Below are 19,800 nucleotides of genomic sequence, written 5' to 3' on the forward strand. Positions count from 1 at the left end.
AAGTTGATCACATACTATTGTACACAGGGTCAATCTCAGATGCAATAGATTTTTGTCAATATTTAAATTAGGAATTAAATCCATGAAATTTATGTTTGTATTTCTGCCATTTCTGGTAATAAGTTGCTTTAACAAACCAGGTATCTTCAAAATAGTACATATTAAATGGTTCCACTTATATGGAATTCTAGAAAATGAAAGAAAACAGCTCAGTGGTAGTGTGAGGCCAAGGTAAAGGACACCAAACATATTTTTGGAAGTGATGAAAAATATCCTATAACTTGATATGGTGGTGGTAAAATCTGTCAAAATTCAAATTTATACCTTAAACAGAAGTACACTGAATGTAAACATTTCAATAAAGCCAATCAAGAAAAAGTAAAGATACTAAATGTCTTACCAGTCTCTTGCTGTATAGCAGTGCTGTGCTGCTGCCACTAGCAATTGCCCAGTTTGTAAAGTTCATAACATGCTTCACCTGCCGGGATAAGCCTGTGATGTCATTCTGCTGCTGTAATAACTTCATCTGTCTTTCTTTTGTAACATTCTGAAACAGAAAAACAGCTTCACTGAAGAATTCTGTATGAAAAAAAAAATCCAAATTTCTATTGCAAATTGACATAATACCTATCGTTCCTTTAAAAATGGAAAAAGTGGAAAAGTTATAGCTATTTAATGAGCCTGTGATTGATCAGATTCACTGATCACAATGGGTCTAAAACTCAATTCTCTACATTAAAATGCAGTCCAGTTACAGAAACTAATGTTGACTAATGTGTCTTTTCTTTTAGCACCTAATATGTTTATGAGCTTTTAGAAATAATTTCAGGGATAATGACTTTTTAGAAATAATTTTATATAATATAAGCTGACTACAGATTTCAGGCCAATGAAAAATGTTGTGCTACTAGTGCCACCTACTGATGAGGCAAGAAGAGGCTGAAGCGAAAATCTCTTCCCTTACTAACTGAAAAAGATAAAATTCCAAAAATGTAAGAGGAAGAATTAAAAAAATTTTCGGTATGAGCAAAGTTCATAAAGAACAAAGTGGAAGGGAGGACTGACGAGGTTAAAAAAATCAATTACAGGAAAATGCAGCAAAGGAAAAATAAACTGCTTTATAAGAACTTTCAGAAGGAATCGGTATCTTCCATGCACTTTGATAGCATGCCAAATAATCTATCTACTGCTTTCTTAACTAAGTTGTCCCCAAAACGATACTATATGTTTTACTGCACAATGTTGTTCCTCAAGAAACAAGGTATTCACTTATAAAGTGACAAATGTATTTTAATGAGAAGTTTGGGTTGCAACTTCACTAGAAATCCAGTTTTATAAAACTTTGGAAAACCTCTCTTTAACAAAGCTGTTAACATCCATTTTTCAAATGACCATCATGTAAGTAGTTTCATATATTTCATACATAAGAATCAAAAACGTTTGATTCAAAAGCTCTTAAAACATTTTACAAATATTTTTAGATTTACAGCTAAAATATATTTACAATAAATTAAAATGTATCAAAAAAGTTACTGCTACGTGCTCTCCATTCACATGAAGGGGAAAAATAATCTGTCAGGGTTAAATGCAATAGGCTAGAGATACAGCAAGAAAGAGATCCCCAATTTCAAAGAAACAGGGAGGGTACTTTTCATCTTACAACTATGTTTCAATGGAAAAGGAATATTTAAAAGAAATTCAGAGAAACATTCTGTTCATATAAAAGCTACTGTTGACAATCTGAGGTTAACAGAAGTCAAACAGTCAAATACATAGCTTATATTTTTATATTTAGGCTTGCAGATAACATAATCCTATGCCATTTGAGCCTAGTTATTAAGAACATGAAATTTTCAAACAAAAAAAAAACCCACAAATGTTTCAAAATTTCAACAGCTTAGAAGATTTATTCTTGAAAGGTGCTGAGAACAAATCAACTGAGGGCCAACGAGACAAATCCAGTTAGAAACTAATTTGTATTTCACAAACTAACTAGATTCTCATCTAGACATGGATATCTATAATATTAACCTCAAAACAGATAAAACAAAGACCTAATACTACCAAATTATCGACTAAGTTTAAAGGGTTGTACAATTTAAAATAAGTAGCATTTTTGAAAAAAGTATATTTACAAGACTCAAGCAGATGCTCAACACGCATTTTTTATATGGAGGTGCCCTGTGGGGCAGGGGTAAGAAATGTGGGCTTGCTTTGTCTTCATTTTACATCACATTTCATTATTTCACTTCTAAGAGGATATACTATCTCCTGATGCATATCGTTAAAATCAGTGTCATTAACTGGGCTCCAAAGTAACTTTAAAAAGAAAAAAAGGGTCTCTTTCCCAGTAGCAAATGAAAAAAAACCCTTCATTTTATATTTTACTTTACTTCCATACCCCCCAACCCATCTAAAAGAGCTTTCAATAAACATTAAAAACAGCTAAAGAGCAAGAGAAGCAGTTTTTGTTTTATTTTGGCTTTGAACCATACCTCTAGCTGCTGTAAGAGAGATTTTCCTTTCTTATTAATTTCATTGATAAGGGTGAAAATGGCCACTTTAATTTCCTGTTCTACTCGTTTGTTAGTCTCATTTACTTCTTTTATCCTGAATAAGAGAAATGCATCATTAGGTTATCAACTTATCCTATGTCTCTGAGGCATCAACTGTTACAGAAATTCATCCAACTGGGCACTTAACCGAGTAATTAAAATTAAAACTTTGTCAAAATGTAAAACCTATGTTTCAGCAAACCTGACCACTCAATTTGGTCCAAACAAGCTATGTATACAGACAAAGAATGAATTCAGTATTTAGTAATATTAAATCAAGCACATAAAGGCAAGTTTATTAAGCTGGATGGTAATTTCCTTAGTCATTTATGACACTGATGTGAAAAAAAAGATCTGATACCAAGGATGGCTAATTAGTGTCAAATTGGCACATTGATTCTATTTAATCATAATGCTTTAAAAGAACAATGTGCAAAGGAATGATATCACAACTGATATTATCTTTCTGAAAGGGTAAGAGTTGAACTCAGGAGAATTTGTTTTCATTTATAACTTAACCACTTCACATGTATTCAGATATATCTTTAATGTGTTCTCAAAATGGACGTCTACTGCATAAAGCAAAATGCATAAAACATTTTCAATCCACTCAAAAGAATAAATATTAAGATAATTTTAGAAAGAGCTACAAACACTGACAGTGTTTATTAAAGTTGGATTGCAAACATGAAGTGGCTAATACGTTAATACTTATAAAATAGAAGGTGAGGAATTCCACCAATATAAATACAATAAGACATCAACAACAATCAGTAGAAGCAGCCTTCAATGGTCACACATTTTACTTCTGTACAAACTATAATCCGCACTTTCAGCCCTTAAACTACCTTTATTTGCCAAATTCAAATAACTGAAAAACACTCCAAGCAACAGTAATATTATTTATCTTTCTTTGTCTGTATAGCAATACTTATTTGGATACTTATTTGAAAATTTAATTGAATTGTGTTCTTGTCTTATTAGATTGAATGGAAGACACTGAAAAAAAAAAAGGGCACTAGTTACTAACAATATGCAGTAAAAGTCTCAAAGATAAAATGATTAAGCCAAAGGTTAAAAACAGTAAGCATGCTAAATGCAGAAAATTCTTAGCTGTAGCTATTTTTACTAAGCCTAAACAAGTTGAGCAAGTATTCAACTACTAAGAAAAAATGTGTACTACAAAAAATAATGGAGAGGTCAATGAATATTATGATTTACAAGGGAAATTTTCACAAGAGACTTTAATACTTCTTTTTAAGCTCTTTGGAGATGAAGTCACTAATTCTTCCAACCCTTTGCAATTTATTAACAGGTAAATGATTTGTTATACTTCTATATATAAGTTCAGAAACATCTGCAAAGATTTTTACATTTCAAAAATTTACATATAAAAATATGGGATCACTATATGAAATCAACTTCCTCTGAAAGGGGACATTTATCTATCAATTGTGAGAAGGTAAAGTTATCCAACACAACCGTAGCATATTAGTAATTTAACCTAAAACATTCTGATGGAGAAAACCATCAAATAACAATGTCTTTATAATTATTTTATCTACTAGAAGCCCTGGAAGAGCCTTTTCTTTCCTTTTTGTATCACTTAAGATGAAAATTTCTGCCATATGTTAAAGTACTATTTCATGGATGTATTCAACTACTTAGTATTTTTGGCATATGAGGATAACTTCAAGTGGCTTATGAAAAACATAAAGTATAAAGGTTTTGATGAACAAAAGTTTGAAATTTATGCAAACTTCATCATAACACACGTGTCTCTGAATTTCAGTCTATTTTTTGTGTTTATAAAATATGGTTTTAAATCAACAAACTAAACACATACCTATTCATACCTCTAGGAATTGACAAGTTGTAATTATGTCAGCTCCAAGTGCTTATCTTTACAGTGCAAAAGTTCTAACTTCTTTAATTTGCTCTCTCATGTAACTTACTCTCACTTTTACTATAAATTATTTATTCACAAATATATCAAAATAAATAACTTTTAAATAATAATGGCAAATATAAAAACAAAAGAAGCTAAAATCTGACAATTTGCTATGTGCCCATAATTTTACTCTATATTCATCTTATATGCACCTATTAAGATAAGTTCTATTTTTAATGCCTATTTCACAGATGGGAATATCTGTTAATTTTGATATTCTCTCCTGAACATTTTATATTTACACACAGTCTCTCATTTGTGTACTTCAATGGTCTTAATATTAATTTGTTTTCCTGTGTTAAAGGCTAATGGAGTAGGGTTTTGCTTATTATAAAATAAAGATGTAATTTAAAAGAGTATAACAGTTTTGGCTGGTTGAAATTTGCTTAACCAACAAAAATAATACCAAATTCAAACTATACCATTTCCCTCCAAGAAGAAAGCTTTTTATCTATGCTTAAAATATTATAGTAGAAAAACAAATTTAAAGTGGACCCACTTTAACAATCTTTGTAGAAAAATTACGGATTTAAGGCAACACATTTACCTATTCTGCACTTGAGTAGCTGCAAAATTAACATAATTCTTCTTCTCAAGAAGCTTAGCCAGTAGATTCTCAATTGCACCTTTCTGATTTTGAAAAGCTTCTTCCAAAAATTGATACCTTCAAAACAAAACAAAATTACATTTGAAGCAAAAAATCTATTATTAAAATCTTGGAACAAGCATATGTATTGATCTTGAAATTTCAACATAAATTATCAATTCCATATACCAAGCACTCCTACTGCACACCTCAGTAACAATTTTCTATAAATTTATGTAAACAAAACAGATTTCATGTATTTCATATAGATAATTTTAAACTCATAATTACACTTTTCCTCCTTCTCCCTTCATCAGCAGCTTCTAACTGGCAATTCCTTCCCTTAAGAACCAGGGAAACTATCATAAAAAGAAAAATTTACTCAAAAAGAAAGTCAACTACCACCGATTAAGAGTTTTAATTCAGGACTTCATTTTTTTAAAAATCAAAATAATAGAAACAAATTAAGTACCTTTTAAAAGACATTAGGTACAGCCACATTATAGAAAATACTATCAAAAGAGGGAACCAACCATGAACACTTCCAGCCTCAAAAAGATCACCACCAATGCTACCATAATACACATTCCTTACTCTTTTAATTATGCTTTATAAGTATAATAATTACATGCAATTTTGCATGCCTTTTATATATAGATATATATAGAGATAGAGATATATGTATCTCTATAATCACATCTGAAATAATTTCTCCAAACAAAAATTTCCTGAAAGCATATATCAATTTAAAATATTACCAACAAGTGTTATTGTAACTTTATAAACACAGCTGGTATATACTAAAATTTTTTTTATACTGAAAACTTAAGAGTTAATATTAAGCTTAGGTTTCTTTTTGGTTACTAAGCTATATCAACAACATTCTTTGGTAATTTTATTTCCTTTTTCTAAATTATTATGCCAAAAAATATTAGGTCTGGCATTGTGATGCAGCAGGTAAGCCACTTCCTGTAATGCCAGCATCGCACACTGAAGTGCCAGTTTGAGGTCTGGCTGTTCCGCTCACAATCCAACTCCCTGCTAACATGAATAGGAAGGCAACAGAAGATGGCCCAGGTGCTTGGGGTCCTGCACTTAGCTGTTGAAGCCATTTAGGAAGTGAACCAGATGATCAAAGATATCTCTCACTCTGCCTTTCGAATCAATTTTTAAAAAAAACTTGACTTGGACTGGTGGTACAAGCTTATCCTCTGGCACTGCATACGGACATCAGTTTTGGTCCCAGTTGCTCCACTTTTGATCCTGCTCCCTGCTAATAGCCCGGGAAAGCAGAGGAGGATAGTTTAGTCCTTGGGTCCCTGCAACCATGTGGGAGCGTTGAAGTTCTAGGCCCTTGACTTTGGACCAGCTCTGACCAGTAAAGCTTTTTGGGGAATGAACCAGTGGCTGGAAGATGTCTGTCTCCTCTCTCTGCAAAATCTGCCTTCCAAGTAAGAATAGATCTTAAAAAAAAAAAAAGTTAAAGTTTTGTTCTTTTTTTTTTCATGGATAAAATAGTCCATTGTGTTTCATACTCTAGTAACAAATAAACACAAATATGAAAACAGACCTCACTATTTAAAAATACATAGATATGTGATTATTGCAACAAAACCTAGTATCCAAGTCAGCCTCAACACTGAGGAAAGCTTCATAGAGAAGTCAGAACAGCATTCTAAGGTAAAAATACTTCAATACCACCAAGGAAAAAAATTCAATGGTCAGAATTTGACAATAACTGATAAAACCCTGAAGCCGACTAAGAAAGGGAGAAGGGTAGGGTACATTGTGCTATTTAGACATTATTCTCTATCTAGTGGGAAGTCCCTGAGAAAATCTAACAAGAATGTTAACAACCACCAGGTTCACATTCTGGGAAGCTCATTATATAGAAAGATAAAAAGACATGAAGAAAGTGCAAGGGAAAACCTAGTAACTATTACAGGAGTTCAGATGAGATAAAGATATAGCATTAGTAGGAAGGTCAAACAAACATGCTGGAAAAACTGACTTCACTGTTGGTGATTTCAGAGGTTATATAACAATTACGGCAATGACCCCAGCCTGAAAATGGAATGCTTAAAGTGGAATCAAGACAAAGCCACTGGAAATGAAATGTTCCAAGTTCTGACACTGAAATCATTAAAGTAACAGGCAAGAACTGAGAAGAAAAACTGCATAAATCACGTGTGTGTGTCTTCAAGTGAGAGTCCCCTCTACATTAGGGGAAATGCCATAAAATCGCTAACATTAAAAGTTCTTTTTAAAATAAATAAAACTTGCTTAGTGGTAGGATTCAAGCAATAAAATGAGAAGGGAGATCAGCCGGGGCACAGTGGGCAGCAAGTGAAGGAAATGCATTCTAGGAAAACATTTGTTAAGTAAGGTTTTGCTCTGTGCCCCAAGGAAATGTTTTATCGTGGCAAAATGTACATAAAAAATTTACCAGTTTAACTATTTCTACACAGCATTTAAAAAACTTAATCCATAAAGTCAAACACATTATATGTCGTAGAAGATACGAAGCAGCACCAAAAGCATGTAGGTACTACAATTTAAAAAAAAAAAAATTAAAGAGGTTCTACTGCAACAAAAGGGACCTAACCAACCACTATTTCTTCACTGAAGAGCAACATTTGATTTGTTTCACACACTAAAACTGTACTGTGTTAAAAGTGCACAAAATTGAAATTAAAATTCCACGTTAACCTTTTGGACGTCAGGAGTTTTACTTATATTTTCAAGGTTTCCCTGAGGCTTAATGATGTCAGCAAATAAGAAAGTATTTGGTTAAAAAGGTCAACTATTATAAGAATTCAAATTTCTGATTTAAAGATTTATTTTCATATAAACCTCACTTCTCATCACAAAATAAATGTTTTACATCTCTGGAAATATCCAGATCCATTTAAGAGAAAAACAAAAATAATTATTCTTTTTTTCCCCCTAGATTTGTTTATTATTTTTGTTTGAAAGGCAGATTTTTACAGAGAAAAGGTCTTACATCTGCTGCTTTACTCCCCAAATGGCAACAATGACCAGAATTGAGGTCAAAGCTGACAGGGAACCACCTTGGAATTACCCACATGGGTACTGATCCCAAGGACTTGAGCCATGCCATATTGCTTTGCCAAGCTGTAAGCACAGAGCTGGATCAGAAGTGCAGCAAAAAGATACAAACTGCCATCCATATGTAATGCTGGAACCACAGGCAGAGGATTAGCTTGCTGTGCTATTGTGCCACCTCAAACACATATTTTTTTTCAGAAAAACATGATATATCTATAAGAAAATATGCATACTTTCTTTCCCACACTAAGGTTTGACAACTTGAGTTGGATGTTGAAAGAATTTTTTTGAAAGACAATTTTGGCAAGAAGGTAACTACCTATGCAAAAGGGTAGATACAATCTGAATATACAAAACGACCACCTTATTTTCAGGGAATATAGAATGGAAAGCTAGAAGAGTTAAGGGAGATTCAGATGCAAAAGAGTCCTGTATATATTGTTGGTCTAAAGGAAAAAAGTAATGGGGCCCAGTGCAGCAGCCTAGTGGCTGGGGTACTCGCCTTGCATGCGCCGGGATCCCACATGGGCACTGGTTCTAATCCCAGCAGCCCCGCTTCTCATCCAGCCCCCTGCTTGTGGCCTGGAAAAGTAGTCAAGGACAGCCCAGGGTCTTGGGAACCTGCAGCCGTGTGGGATACCAGAAACAGGCTCCTGGCTCCGGGCTCCGGGTCAGCTCAGCTCCGGCCGTTGCAGCCACTTGGGGAATAAATCAATGGATGGAAAATCTTTCTGTCTCTCCTCCTCTCTGTATATTTGCTTTTCCAATAAAAAATAATACATCTTTAAATAAATAAATGGTGAAAATCAAAAGAATATCAGATCTGTCTCTGAAGTCCAGAATGGACTCCATTTGTGTTACTAGATTAACAACATTAGCAAAGGCTTGAAAATTTGTAAAATGGAAGATTTCAATGCAAGCCAACTCTGATAACTTTCAAACTGAAATAAACTTTCAAACTTGTAGTTACAGTATTTCAGAAATAAGGAGAAAGAATAACCAATAAACAATTAATATGTCAATACTTTAAAAAATTTTAGATTTTTATTTTTCACTAAAAAGTAAAGTGATTTTTAATGTGGGATTCATCATACTGAAATAATTACAGTAACATTTCAAAAACCCCAACTAAAGCTTTTTGTACTTAGGTTAGAACTACAAAAATTGTGGGTGGTTGTGGCAGTAGTAGTTGGAAATTGAGTTTTGCCATGTTAGAGAAACTTAGGAACAACCTCTGGCTTTCCATAAAGATCTTCCTGAATAAAACATAAAATCAAACCATGACAAGATGAAAGCAAAATGAACAGCCAATAATTTAATTGTCTATTAGAATAACCAACAAGCTTTAAAGGGAACTAAAAGAATTTACAATCTCTACAATATACTGCCCATATGGGTCAAACCATCGCATTAGTATTAAGAAACAGATCTGACTTTCTAATTAAAAAAAAAAATCTTTTTAAAAAAAGTGATCATTGCTACATAAAAAGTGTGACAAGGCAGATTAGGAGTTACCAGACTAGTTCTCATTGAACAAGTTACATGTAACCTAAACAAAAGTTTGATGGACATGAGAAAGGTAGAAATGTATACAAGTGTAGGGAAAAATTGTAGGCACAGTTTGAGAACCAGCAAGGAAGCCAATGTAGCTGACTATTCTGAACCATGAGGGGAGGAATAGTCAGAGTTTTGATAAAAGTGCAGGTGCAGGGCCTCAGGCCTTGATGACCAAAGACACTGCAGTTTTAAGCAAGGAAACGACAGTCAAGCTATACAGTAGCAAGTGTATGGAGACAACTGAAGAGACTTGCAGTTATATAAGAAATGGTGATGGCTAAAACTGGGCTAGTAGTAACAGAAGGAGTATGAAGTTAGGAAATTTCACACTGATATTCCAAATATAAAGTGAAAGATTTTCTGATAAGTTCTGATTTGAGTATGAGAAACAGAATAGTAAAAGACTCTCCCAAGATTATTGGCCTTCAAAACTGGGAAAAAAAAAAATGCAAATGCCACAAATTTGTGTGAGGGGTTACAGATGGCAGATGGCAAGGGTACTGGTGAGAAAGCTTTGTGGGAAGCAATCAGGAATTCAGTTTCAGATTGTGTATTTGAGGAAGCAAATGTTGAAGCAGAGATGCCAGGGTCTTCAGGGTGGAAAGAGGCTTCAGGAGTGATGACTTAGAAACATTATCTGTATGTGGATGGCATGTAAAGTCACAAAACTACAGGTGTACATAATGGTACAAGTTCTGGCATATCTAAAATTAGGAGAACTAGGAAAAACAAATAAATGAGACTAACAGGAAGTGATCAATGTCACTGGAAGAAAACTGAACATGGTCTTCCAGTAGAGCTAAGTAAAGAAAATGTATTAAGGGAATGGTCAAACATATCAAATGCTAATACATAAAGTATTGAGGATGAAAACTAAATAAATGACCTGTAGACTTAGCAGCACACTGGCAGCTCATACTCTTTCAAATAACACTGTTGACAATATGCTAACAATCAAAAGTGTGTATCCTTGAATATGGAGCAGGAGAAATTGGGAGTTCATGATTTGATTATAAGCATTTCTTTTAAAAAGGCTTATCATACGTAGTAACAGAAAAGTGGGCTAAGGAGAGAGATCTTCTCACTTTAAAGATGCACTGTGAATACTGTGGAATGGGCAAGTGAAATCATTAGAATGCCATCCCATATTAGAGTCCTCACTACTTCACTCTGGATGCAGTTTCCTCCTAATGCTCACTGTTGTGGGGTAGCACAGGAGGCTCAAATATGTAAGCGCTGCTACCCATACAGGAGACCCAAATGGGTTTCAGGCTCTGAACTTCAGGCTGGCTCAACTTGAGCTGTACAGGCCACTGGGGAATGAAACAAAGAAAGGAAGAGCTCTCTTCTCTGCTTTCTTTGCAGATGGGGAGGGGGGAAATCAGCACATTTAAATACTAACACAAATAATCTCAAGAGACTGAAAAACTGACAATTTAGCAAATGATAAGCTGTTGAAGCAATGTCCTCAGCTACCTGAGAGGAATGAAATGCAGTGTGTAAGTAGAGAAATTAGTTTTCTATAGAAAGAATGTTCACAGAAGATAATAAATACAAATATACAAATGTAGAAATGTGGGTGCAGGTGTTTGAGAAACAGGTATCACAGCAGGGATCTATAAAAGTTCTCTTTTGATGAAAACAATTTTTTTCATGAATTGGTTGAGATGTAAGGGCAGTATCTAGGAGTAAGGTAGATAATGCAGTATGAGATACTTAAGAGAGGAAAAGAGGGGAGTGTAGTTCATGACTTCTAGACAACATTAAGAATTAACTTGGGCCCAGCGGTGCGGCCTCGTGGTTAAAGTCCTCGCCTTGAATGCGCCAGGATCCCATATGGGTGCCAGTTCTAATCCCGGCAGCCCCACTTCCCATCCAGCTCCCTGCTTGTGGCCTGGGAAAGCAGTCGAGGATGGCCCAAAACCTTGGGACCCTGCACCTGTGTGGCAGACTCGGAAAGAAGCTCCTCATTCTGGCTTTGGATTGGAGCAGCACAAGCTGTTGCGCTCACTTGGGGAGTGAATCATCGGACAGAATTCTTCCTTTCTGTCTCTCCTCCTCTCTGTATATCTGACTTTGTAATAAAAATAAATAAATCTTTAAAACAAAACAAAACAAAAAAGACTTGACAATTGACAATGAGTAGTTGGTATCATTACAGCGTATGCTTTTCCCAGCATAATTAGAATGAAATCAGGATTCATTTTGCCAAGTGAGTACAAAATGTGGGAAATGGGAATGAAAGTAAATGCAAAAGAGTGATTAAAATGATCATGCATGAAATTAAGCCAGGGAGCACTGGCGGGGTAGCGTAGCAGCTAAAATCCTGGCATTGCACGTTAGGATCCCATATGTGCACCGATTCATTCCCTGGTGGCCACGCTTCTCATCCAGCTCCCTGCTTGTGGCCTGGGAATACAGTCAAGGATGGTCCAAGCCTTGGGATCCTGCACCTGTGTGGGAGACCGAGTGCAAGCTCCTGGCTCCTGGCTTCAGACTGGCTCAGCTCCAGCGATTGCGGCCACTTGGGGAGTGAACCAGAGGACGGAAGATCTTTCTCCTCATCTCTCCTCCTCTCTGTATATCTGCCTTCCCAATAAACAGAAATTGGCTCAACAGTTCAATATACAATCAAGAACCTCTGAAATTCTCTTTGCCTTACTTCGACATGTACAAAACAGTGGCATACTTCCAGACATCACATCCAAATTCAAGGAATGAAGAAGTCAGAAAAAAGATTAACACTAGCAACATTTGTCGCTTTTATTATTTTATTCTCAAAAGCTTCAGTAAGCAAAATTCTCCTTATATTTAAATGAAGCCTAATAAGAAAAGTCAGAAGTTCTTTATCTATTCCACAATATATGCTACATTGGTCCTTCTCCACTGTCATATACATTCTCCATTGTCAAAAAAAAAGTACTGTTGAACATCTATGAACCAAGACAGGAGAAGCTGCAAACTGGAAGGATTCTTTTTAACACAATCTGGGGGTAACAGTTTTATTACAAATGAACCTCAAATGCTAATGTTCAGGAGCTGGCACTGTGGCATTAGTAGGTTAATGGTCTCCGCCTGCAATGCCAGCAACCCATGCACTGGTTTGAGTCCTGGTAGCTCTACTTCAATCCAGATCTCTGCTAATACCCTGGAAAGTATAGGAGGATAACCAGAGTCCTTGGGTCCCTGTACCCATGTGGGAGACCTGGGAGAAATTCTAGGCTCCTGGCTTTGGACCAGACAAGCTCCAATCACTACAGCTATTTGGGGAATTAACCTGGAAGTGCACGGAGGATCTCTGTCTCTCCTCTCTGTAAATCTATCTTTCAAATAAAAATTAATTTAAAGTCAATGTCTGTGTACTTATCCTATCACCTCCTCTAGAAGATGAAAAGATTTGTAAAACTTCAAAGAAGGAGGTAGAGAGAGTATAAAATGGGCAAAAAAAAGATCACTCTTGGCCATGCCAAAGCAAGTCAGGAAAAGTAAGGGTCACAGAGGTGAGTGGACAGACTCACACTCAACTTTCCTGATCTTAACTGCAATAGCACCTCATCTTCACTTTCCATTTGGACCTGATGTCCCCAAGCAAAGAAGTTTATTTCTTAAGAGAATGAGCCCAGTGGTTAAGATACAGATAACGATTAGGGTGAGTTGTTACAAGTTTCTGAAGAGTAAACTGATTTGTTTCCTCTAAGTCTTCATCTACACTAAGTCAATTTTAAGACTCACCAAATCATTCTCCCATTTCCAACCCACGAATTTCTCAAGCCAGGGCCAGTATGTGGACAAGCACCTCCTATGAGCATTGCTTCAAGTTCTGACTGTTCTGCTTCAGCTCCTTACTAATGCACCTGGGATAGCAGTTGAGGACGGCTCAAAGTTTGGGAATCTGCACCCACGTAGGAGATCCAGAAGAGGATCCTGGCTTTCAGATCAGCTCATTTCTGGCCGTTCCGGCCACTTGAGGAGTGAATCAATGGTTGGAAGATCTCTCTGTCTCTAGAGCTTCTTCCTCTCTATATATCCAACTTTCCAATAAAAATAAAATAAATCTTAAAAAAAAAAAAGTATGACACTAGGTTTGTGTTACATGGCTGGTTACTTACATTATTCATAAAACTACTACAATGCCTCTTTCTTGCTGTGCATTGATTTTAATAGGTATTATTAAAGGTTTTATTTTGCACAGCCTTGTGGCCTTAGGAATTAGCCCCACAAACTAACCTAAAGATGATTCCTATTGGTTCCACCTTCAAGACATAGCTTTAACTCTTACCGTTTACTAATGTCACTATTAACCCACTAACCCAATTACCATCACTTTTTACTTTCTTTTCTTCAATTTCCGCACAATTTATATCCTCCCTGTCTATTGTACCTAAAATAAAGCTCAGAGGGGATGGAATCTGACAGATTAAGATGCTTGCATCCTATACCAGAGTATCTGGCCCTGGTTCTAGCGAGGTTCTACTGCTGATTCAAGTCATCAGATGTCTACCACCTATAAAAGGACATTCTGAATCTTTTGCCATGCAAAGCCAGAGCAACATTTCCTTCCACCAGAAGGCGCCAGGAGTAGTTCATATGGAAATGAATGAACAGGAAACCTCCTGGTTTACAGGATTAGGTATAAACAAGTTGTGTTTTGGGAATCCTGTCTTGCGTTGAGATGTAAATGGCTTAAACTCCCTTCCCTGGATGCCTACCTGACAACTTTCTTTAAAAAGCCTGATGCTGTAAATAAATTTTGGCTATCTCACCAAGAAGGTAGTCCAAGTGTATCATTAATCAGTCTCCACGCACCAAGTCCATCGCTGAAGGACAGCGACACTCACCCATGCAGAAAAACACGGATCTAGTGCCTGGCTCTTGTTGTAACCACCTGGAGAGTGAATTAGTCAATGAGAGCTCTATGTGTATTCTAATAAATAAATCATTTATTAAAAAGAAACCTGAGCCCGGCACCATAGCCTAATGCTAAAGTTCTCACCTTGTATCTACCAGGATCCCATCTGGGCACCTTCTCATATCCCAGCTGCTCCACTTCCCACCCAATTCCCTGCTTGTGGCCTGGAAAAGCATCTAAGGATGGCCCAAAGCCTTGGGACCCTGCATACACGTGGGAGACCCAGAAGAAGATTCTGGCTCCTGGCTTCAGATACTCAGTTCCAGCTGTTGTGGCCACTTGGGGAGTAAAACAGCGCATGGAAGATCTTCCTCTCTGTCTCTCCTCCTCTCTACATATCTGATTTTCTAATAAAAACAAATTTTCAAACCTTAAAAAGACAGAAACCTGAAGTCTCCATCAACACTTCCTAAGTCTATGCATCTACATTTTTTTTGGTCTTCATTTCTTTCCTAAGAATCAAAAATAATTAGAGTGTGAGTATTTCCTCCCATCTGCTAATTCACTCCTAGAATGCCCCTTATGGCCAGGGATGAAGCTGGGAGCCAGGAAAGCAACTGAGGTGTCTTGCATAAGCAGTAGGAACTCAACAATCACTTGAGACGTCATTATTGCCTCTCCATGTCTGAAGTATCAAGTGGCTACCTGCAGACCTGGTTAATTAAATTCAGGCTGTCTAATATGGGATTGCCAGTATCCTGACCACCAGAATAAATGCTCAGATTCTAATTGGTACCTTTTTTATTCATTTACTACGAAAAGTTTTGAGAGGAAAAAAGAAATAACCACATAGCTTACTTGTAAATCATGTAATACATCAAATTTTCATCAACAGCTTCCAAGGTCATAAAGTAAACCAAGGTCTTCAATAAAGTGTGATGAAAGAGATAGAGGGGAAAAAATGCATACATTATAATGCTACTAATAGCTAAACTGTTAAGTACCCATGGTGCTAAGCACTGAAAAGGTACAATTCTTGGTCAATCCTTACAACCTTGTAAAGTAGGTAGTACATTTTCCCCATTTAAAACTATACGAAGGAGCAGGTGCTTGACACAGTTAAGACACTACACAAATACTTGCATCCTATATCAGAGTGTCCAGGGCTAGGATTTTCTCCTGGTCTTTCATGTGGGTGCAGAGGCCCAAACCCTTAAGCTGTCTGCTGCGTACCCAGGCACATTAGCAAAGAGCTGGATCATAAGTAGAACAGCTGAAACTCAAGCACACATGTGGGATGCCACTGCTGCAGACATTGGCTTTCCCCCCTTTCATAGCACTAGCACCCAAAGCTAATGTTTTTAAATTCCTACTAATTGTTTATATAAGACGGGAAATACAAATTTCTCATGATTATATAACTGACTGAAATAAGAAACATGACTTAGTCAACAGCATGGAAGGAATGGGAAACTCTTGAAGACTAGCTCTAAAAGGCTTTACGTCCAGACATGGGAAATAGGAGAAATGGGGGAAATGATGGAGCAGATTAACAGAAAAGTAAACCAGCTTTTTAAAGATTGAACATCTCTTAAGAGATAAGGACATTGTTCTAAAGTTTAAGAAATTCCAGGTATAAAGACAGAAAACTTTGAAACTGAAGAGTTCCTGATGCCAGAGTGCAAATGGGAGACAACAGACTAAACAGTAAAGATTTTAACCTTGCTCAAGCAGAAGTCTAGACTTTGCCTTCAGTTTCCAGTAGGTGACCTGTAAACTTCTAAAATATCCTACCTAACAAAAGTATGTTTGTTGGGGCTGGCATTGTAGCATAATAGGCTAGACTGCTACCTGCAATGCTGACATCCCATATGGGTGCCAGTTTAAGTCCCAGTTGTTCCATTTCCAATCAGTTTCCTGCTAATATGCCTGTGAAAGCAATGGAAGAGGGTCCAAATCCTCATGCCCGTGCAACCACATGGGAGATCCTGATGCATCTCCTAGCTTCAGCCTGACCCATCTCTGTGCACTGTAGCTATTTGCAGAGTCAATCAGCAGATTAAAGATCCTTCCCTCCCTCTCTAACTCTGCCTTTTGCTTACTTGGGGCCCTTGAGTCAAAACAGACATTCTGTGCTAATAACATAATCTACACTAGAATCTTGGTTATATACTGTCAGACTGACTCCAAGAGGGGTTATTCGAGAGACTAAGTAGTCAACCACATGAGCAGTAAATAAAAATCTCAACATTACAGCTTGAATAAGCTTCCCTGGTCAGCAATATTTATTGAAAATTATCATATTTCATTGCCACAAGCAATCAACATTATTCATAATCCCTCTGTGAAAAACTGGAGATTTCACACTGAAAGCGTTCCTGGACTCTTCAGCCTTTCCTTTTAATGACTCTGCTCTTTAAACCTAATAATGAGTAAAACCATTTTTAGTGACTTCTAAAAGATTATCAAACGTAAGTATTGGCTCAAAGAATTTTAATTTTACAATGGTTAGCAGCAATGAAGGAATGAATTTATGAGTGACATCAGACATGTGATTAAGGTTAGCCCTCACACAGAGAAACAAACATTTGGGAAAGGGGGTGAGTACTGGTGAACCTCTGATTCCTGTAAGACTATCTAGTCACTTACAGTATGAAGCTGCAGCTACAGTTGCTGGAGGTAAAAGTTAGCAATGAAATTGATGAGTCAATTCCTGTAGGGTTGACTCACTAGATAAGCAAGAAAATGCAAACTAATATTTTTGTTACCTGTGATAGTTAAAATGCAAATAAGAGACTGTTGAGATGGATCCCAATATTGGGCCAAGTTCATAAAGCTCATAACTGGTCTGAGTCATGGTCACTATTCTCAAGGTAACTGCAACACTTAAAATTACACTGGGACATCAAGACAGTATTTCTGGAACAGGAAGGTAGCCTATGGGTGGTTGTTGTGATGCAGTATACTAAGCTGACACCGGAGACACCCAAAGCCCATATACAATGTGTTTCAGTTCCAGTATCTGTTTCTGATCCAGTTCTGCTAAAAATATCCTGCAAGGCATCAAACAATGGCTCAAGTACGTGGATCCCTACTACCCACGTGCTAGACATGGATGGAGGTTTGGGCTCCTGCTTTTAATGTAATGCAGCCCAAGCTATTGCAGACATTTAGAGAGTGTACCATGGGAAAAAAATATGCATGTACTTTCTCTTGCTCTGTTTCTTTTTCCTAGCTGTTCCATTTCTGATGCAGCTCCCTGCTTATGGCGTGGGAAAACAGTAGAGGATGACCCAATGCGTTGGGTCCCTGCATTCACATGAGAGACCTAGAAGAATCTACTGATGTTGGATCGGCTCAGCTCTACCCATTGAGGCCATTTGGGGAATTTGGGAAATGAACCAGGAGAAGAGCTCTGTTTCTCCTTTTTTCCCTGTAGCACTGCCTTTCCTAGAAAAATAAATCTCAAAAAAAAAAAAAACCCGGTAAGAGGAAAAATTTCATCCTTGAGAGAAAGATGAAACCAAGAAAATTTCTGAAATCAGGACAAATACTATCTCATTTTACATATCAACACTGTCAGCTTTCTGAAGAAAAATCTTATAATGAATCATACTGTGGACATGATTAACTTAGAGGGAGGATTCTTGTTTTTGAATGTGCAGAATGAAAGAGCACATTTGGATTGTTGCAGGACTCAGATGTCACAACGGAACAACCAGATGGCTATACATGATCCAGAAATACATCAAGTTATTTCTTAGGAAACAACTAGCCCGGTGGACTGTATCAAAGCCACTGTAAAGATTATTCTGAAGAGGGCAACTGCACTGTGAATGCCTAATGGAATGCCCCAGAATAAAAAACTGATATGCTTCTTAATGCAAGTCATGCTAAATGAGTATTATGGTAACTTGCGTAACACCTACTGTGTATATCTCATGCCAAGAGGTAAATACTGTGATTAAGAGTCCCCTTTTCAAGGTTATACCATGTAACCTTACCAGTATAACATCCCGCAAAGACAGTAGGAGCCTTATTTAATTTATTGCCTCAGCTTCCCTTGATAGTTCTTACAGATATTGAGAAAATAAAACTGATTCTGGGGGTTGGTACTGAAGGTAGCAGGTAGAGTTGCCCCTTGCAATGCAAGTAATGCAAGCATCCCATATGGATGCTGGTTTAAGTCTCAACTGCTCCATTTCTAAGCCAACTACCTACCAAAGTGCCTGGGAGAGCAGCAGAGTAAGGAAAAGTACTTGAAGCCCTGCAGCCATGTGGGAGACTGGAAAGAAGTCCCTGGTTCAGGGCTTCTGATCAGCTCAGCTCTATTTGGAGAGCACCAACTGGAGAGTGTATCAGTGATGAAAGATCTCTCTCTACTTGCCCCTGCACTCCCAGCCTCATAACTCTTTTCAAATAAATTATTCTTTAAAAAAGAAAATTAAACTAATTCATAGGAACAGGAAAAACAATAAACAGGAAGGATATTTGGCCCAGTGGTCTTGGTGTGTCCACATCCCATATCAGCCCCCATGTTCCAGTACTGGCTCTGATTCTGATTCAGCTTCATGCTAATGTGCTCCACTGGAACATGGAAGATCACAATTGTTTCCAGCTTCTACTTCAGCAAGGTCTAATTCCAGCTGCCATGGGCCTATATACAGAGATTAAACCAACTGATGGGAACACTCTGACTCTCAAGCAACTTAGTTCAAAAATGGAGAAACAAGGTGTGTGGTTGCAGAGGGCACAGAAGAGAATGAGAAACCTAACCTCAAATTTTTTGGAAGAGGCAGAATTTCCTAACCCAACCCACCAGTTTGGGAACACAGGCAGTATGCCCATGTGTATGTAAAAAGGCCAGGGAGGGGCCCAGCGGCATGGCCTAGCGCCTAAAGTCCTCGCCTTGAATGTGCCAGGATCCCTTATGGGCACTGGTTCTAATCCCAGCAGCTCCACTTCCCATCCAGCTCCCTGCTTGTGGCCTGGGAAAGCAGTCAAGGACGGCCCAAAGCCTTGGGACTCTGCACCCATGTGGGATACCCGGAAGAAGTTCCTGGATCCTGGCTTCAGATCGGCATAGCATGGGCTGTTGCGCTCACTTGGGGAGTGAATCATCGAACAGAAGATCTTCCTCTCTCTCTCCTTCTCCTCTCTGTATATCTGACTTTCCAATTAAAAAAAAAAAGGCCAGGGAGTAGATAAGAAATACTTTTGAAACTTATGACAG

The 19,800-nt window shown here is 37.2% G+C and overlaps 1 protein-coding gene across 4 annotated transcripts in view; it reads right to left on the reverse strand.

Moving 5' to 3' along the window:
- Positions 1-19,800, reverse strand: part of TRIM33 (tripartite motif containing 33) — a 114,162-nt gene that overhangs the window by 40,321 nt on the left and 54,041 nt on the right. For all 4 annotated transcript variants that reach the window (XR_005885737.1, XM_040998915.1, XM_040998914.1 and 1 more), the window contains 3 exons: positions 5,054-5,170; positions 2,496-2,610; positions 401-547 (listed from right to left, as the gene is read on the reverse strand). Coding sequence is in view for 3 of the 4 variants with exons in the window: in XM_040998915.1 (XP_040854849.1) it covers positions 401-547; positions 2,496-2,610; positions 5,054-5,170 (379 nt within the window). In the remaining variant the exon portion in view is untranslated. The remainder of the gene's footprint in view (positions 1-400; positions 548-2,495; positions 2,611-5,053; positions 5,171-19,800) is intronic.

The sequence above is a fragment of the Ochotona curzoniae genome, unplaced genomic scaffold (genome assembly GCF_017591425.1).
Source record: "Ochotona curzoniae isolate NIBS_2020 unplaced genomic scaffold, NIBS_Ocur_1.0 scaffold_1037, whole genome shotgun sequence".
Classification (NCBI taxonomy): domain Eukaryota; kingdom Metazoa; phylum Chordata; class Mammalia; order Lagomorpha; family Ochotonidae; genus Ochotona; species Ochotona curzoniae.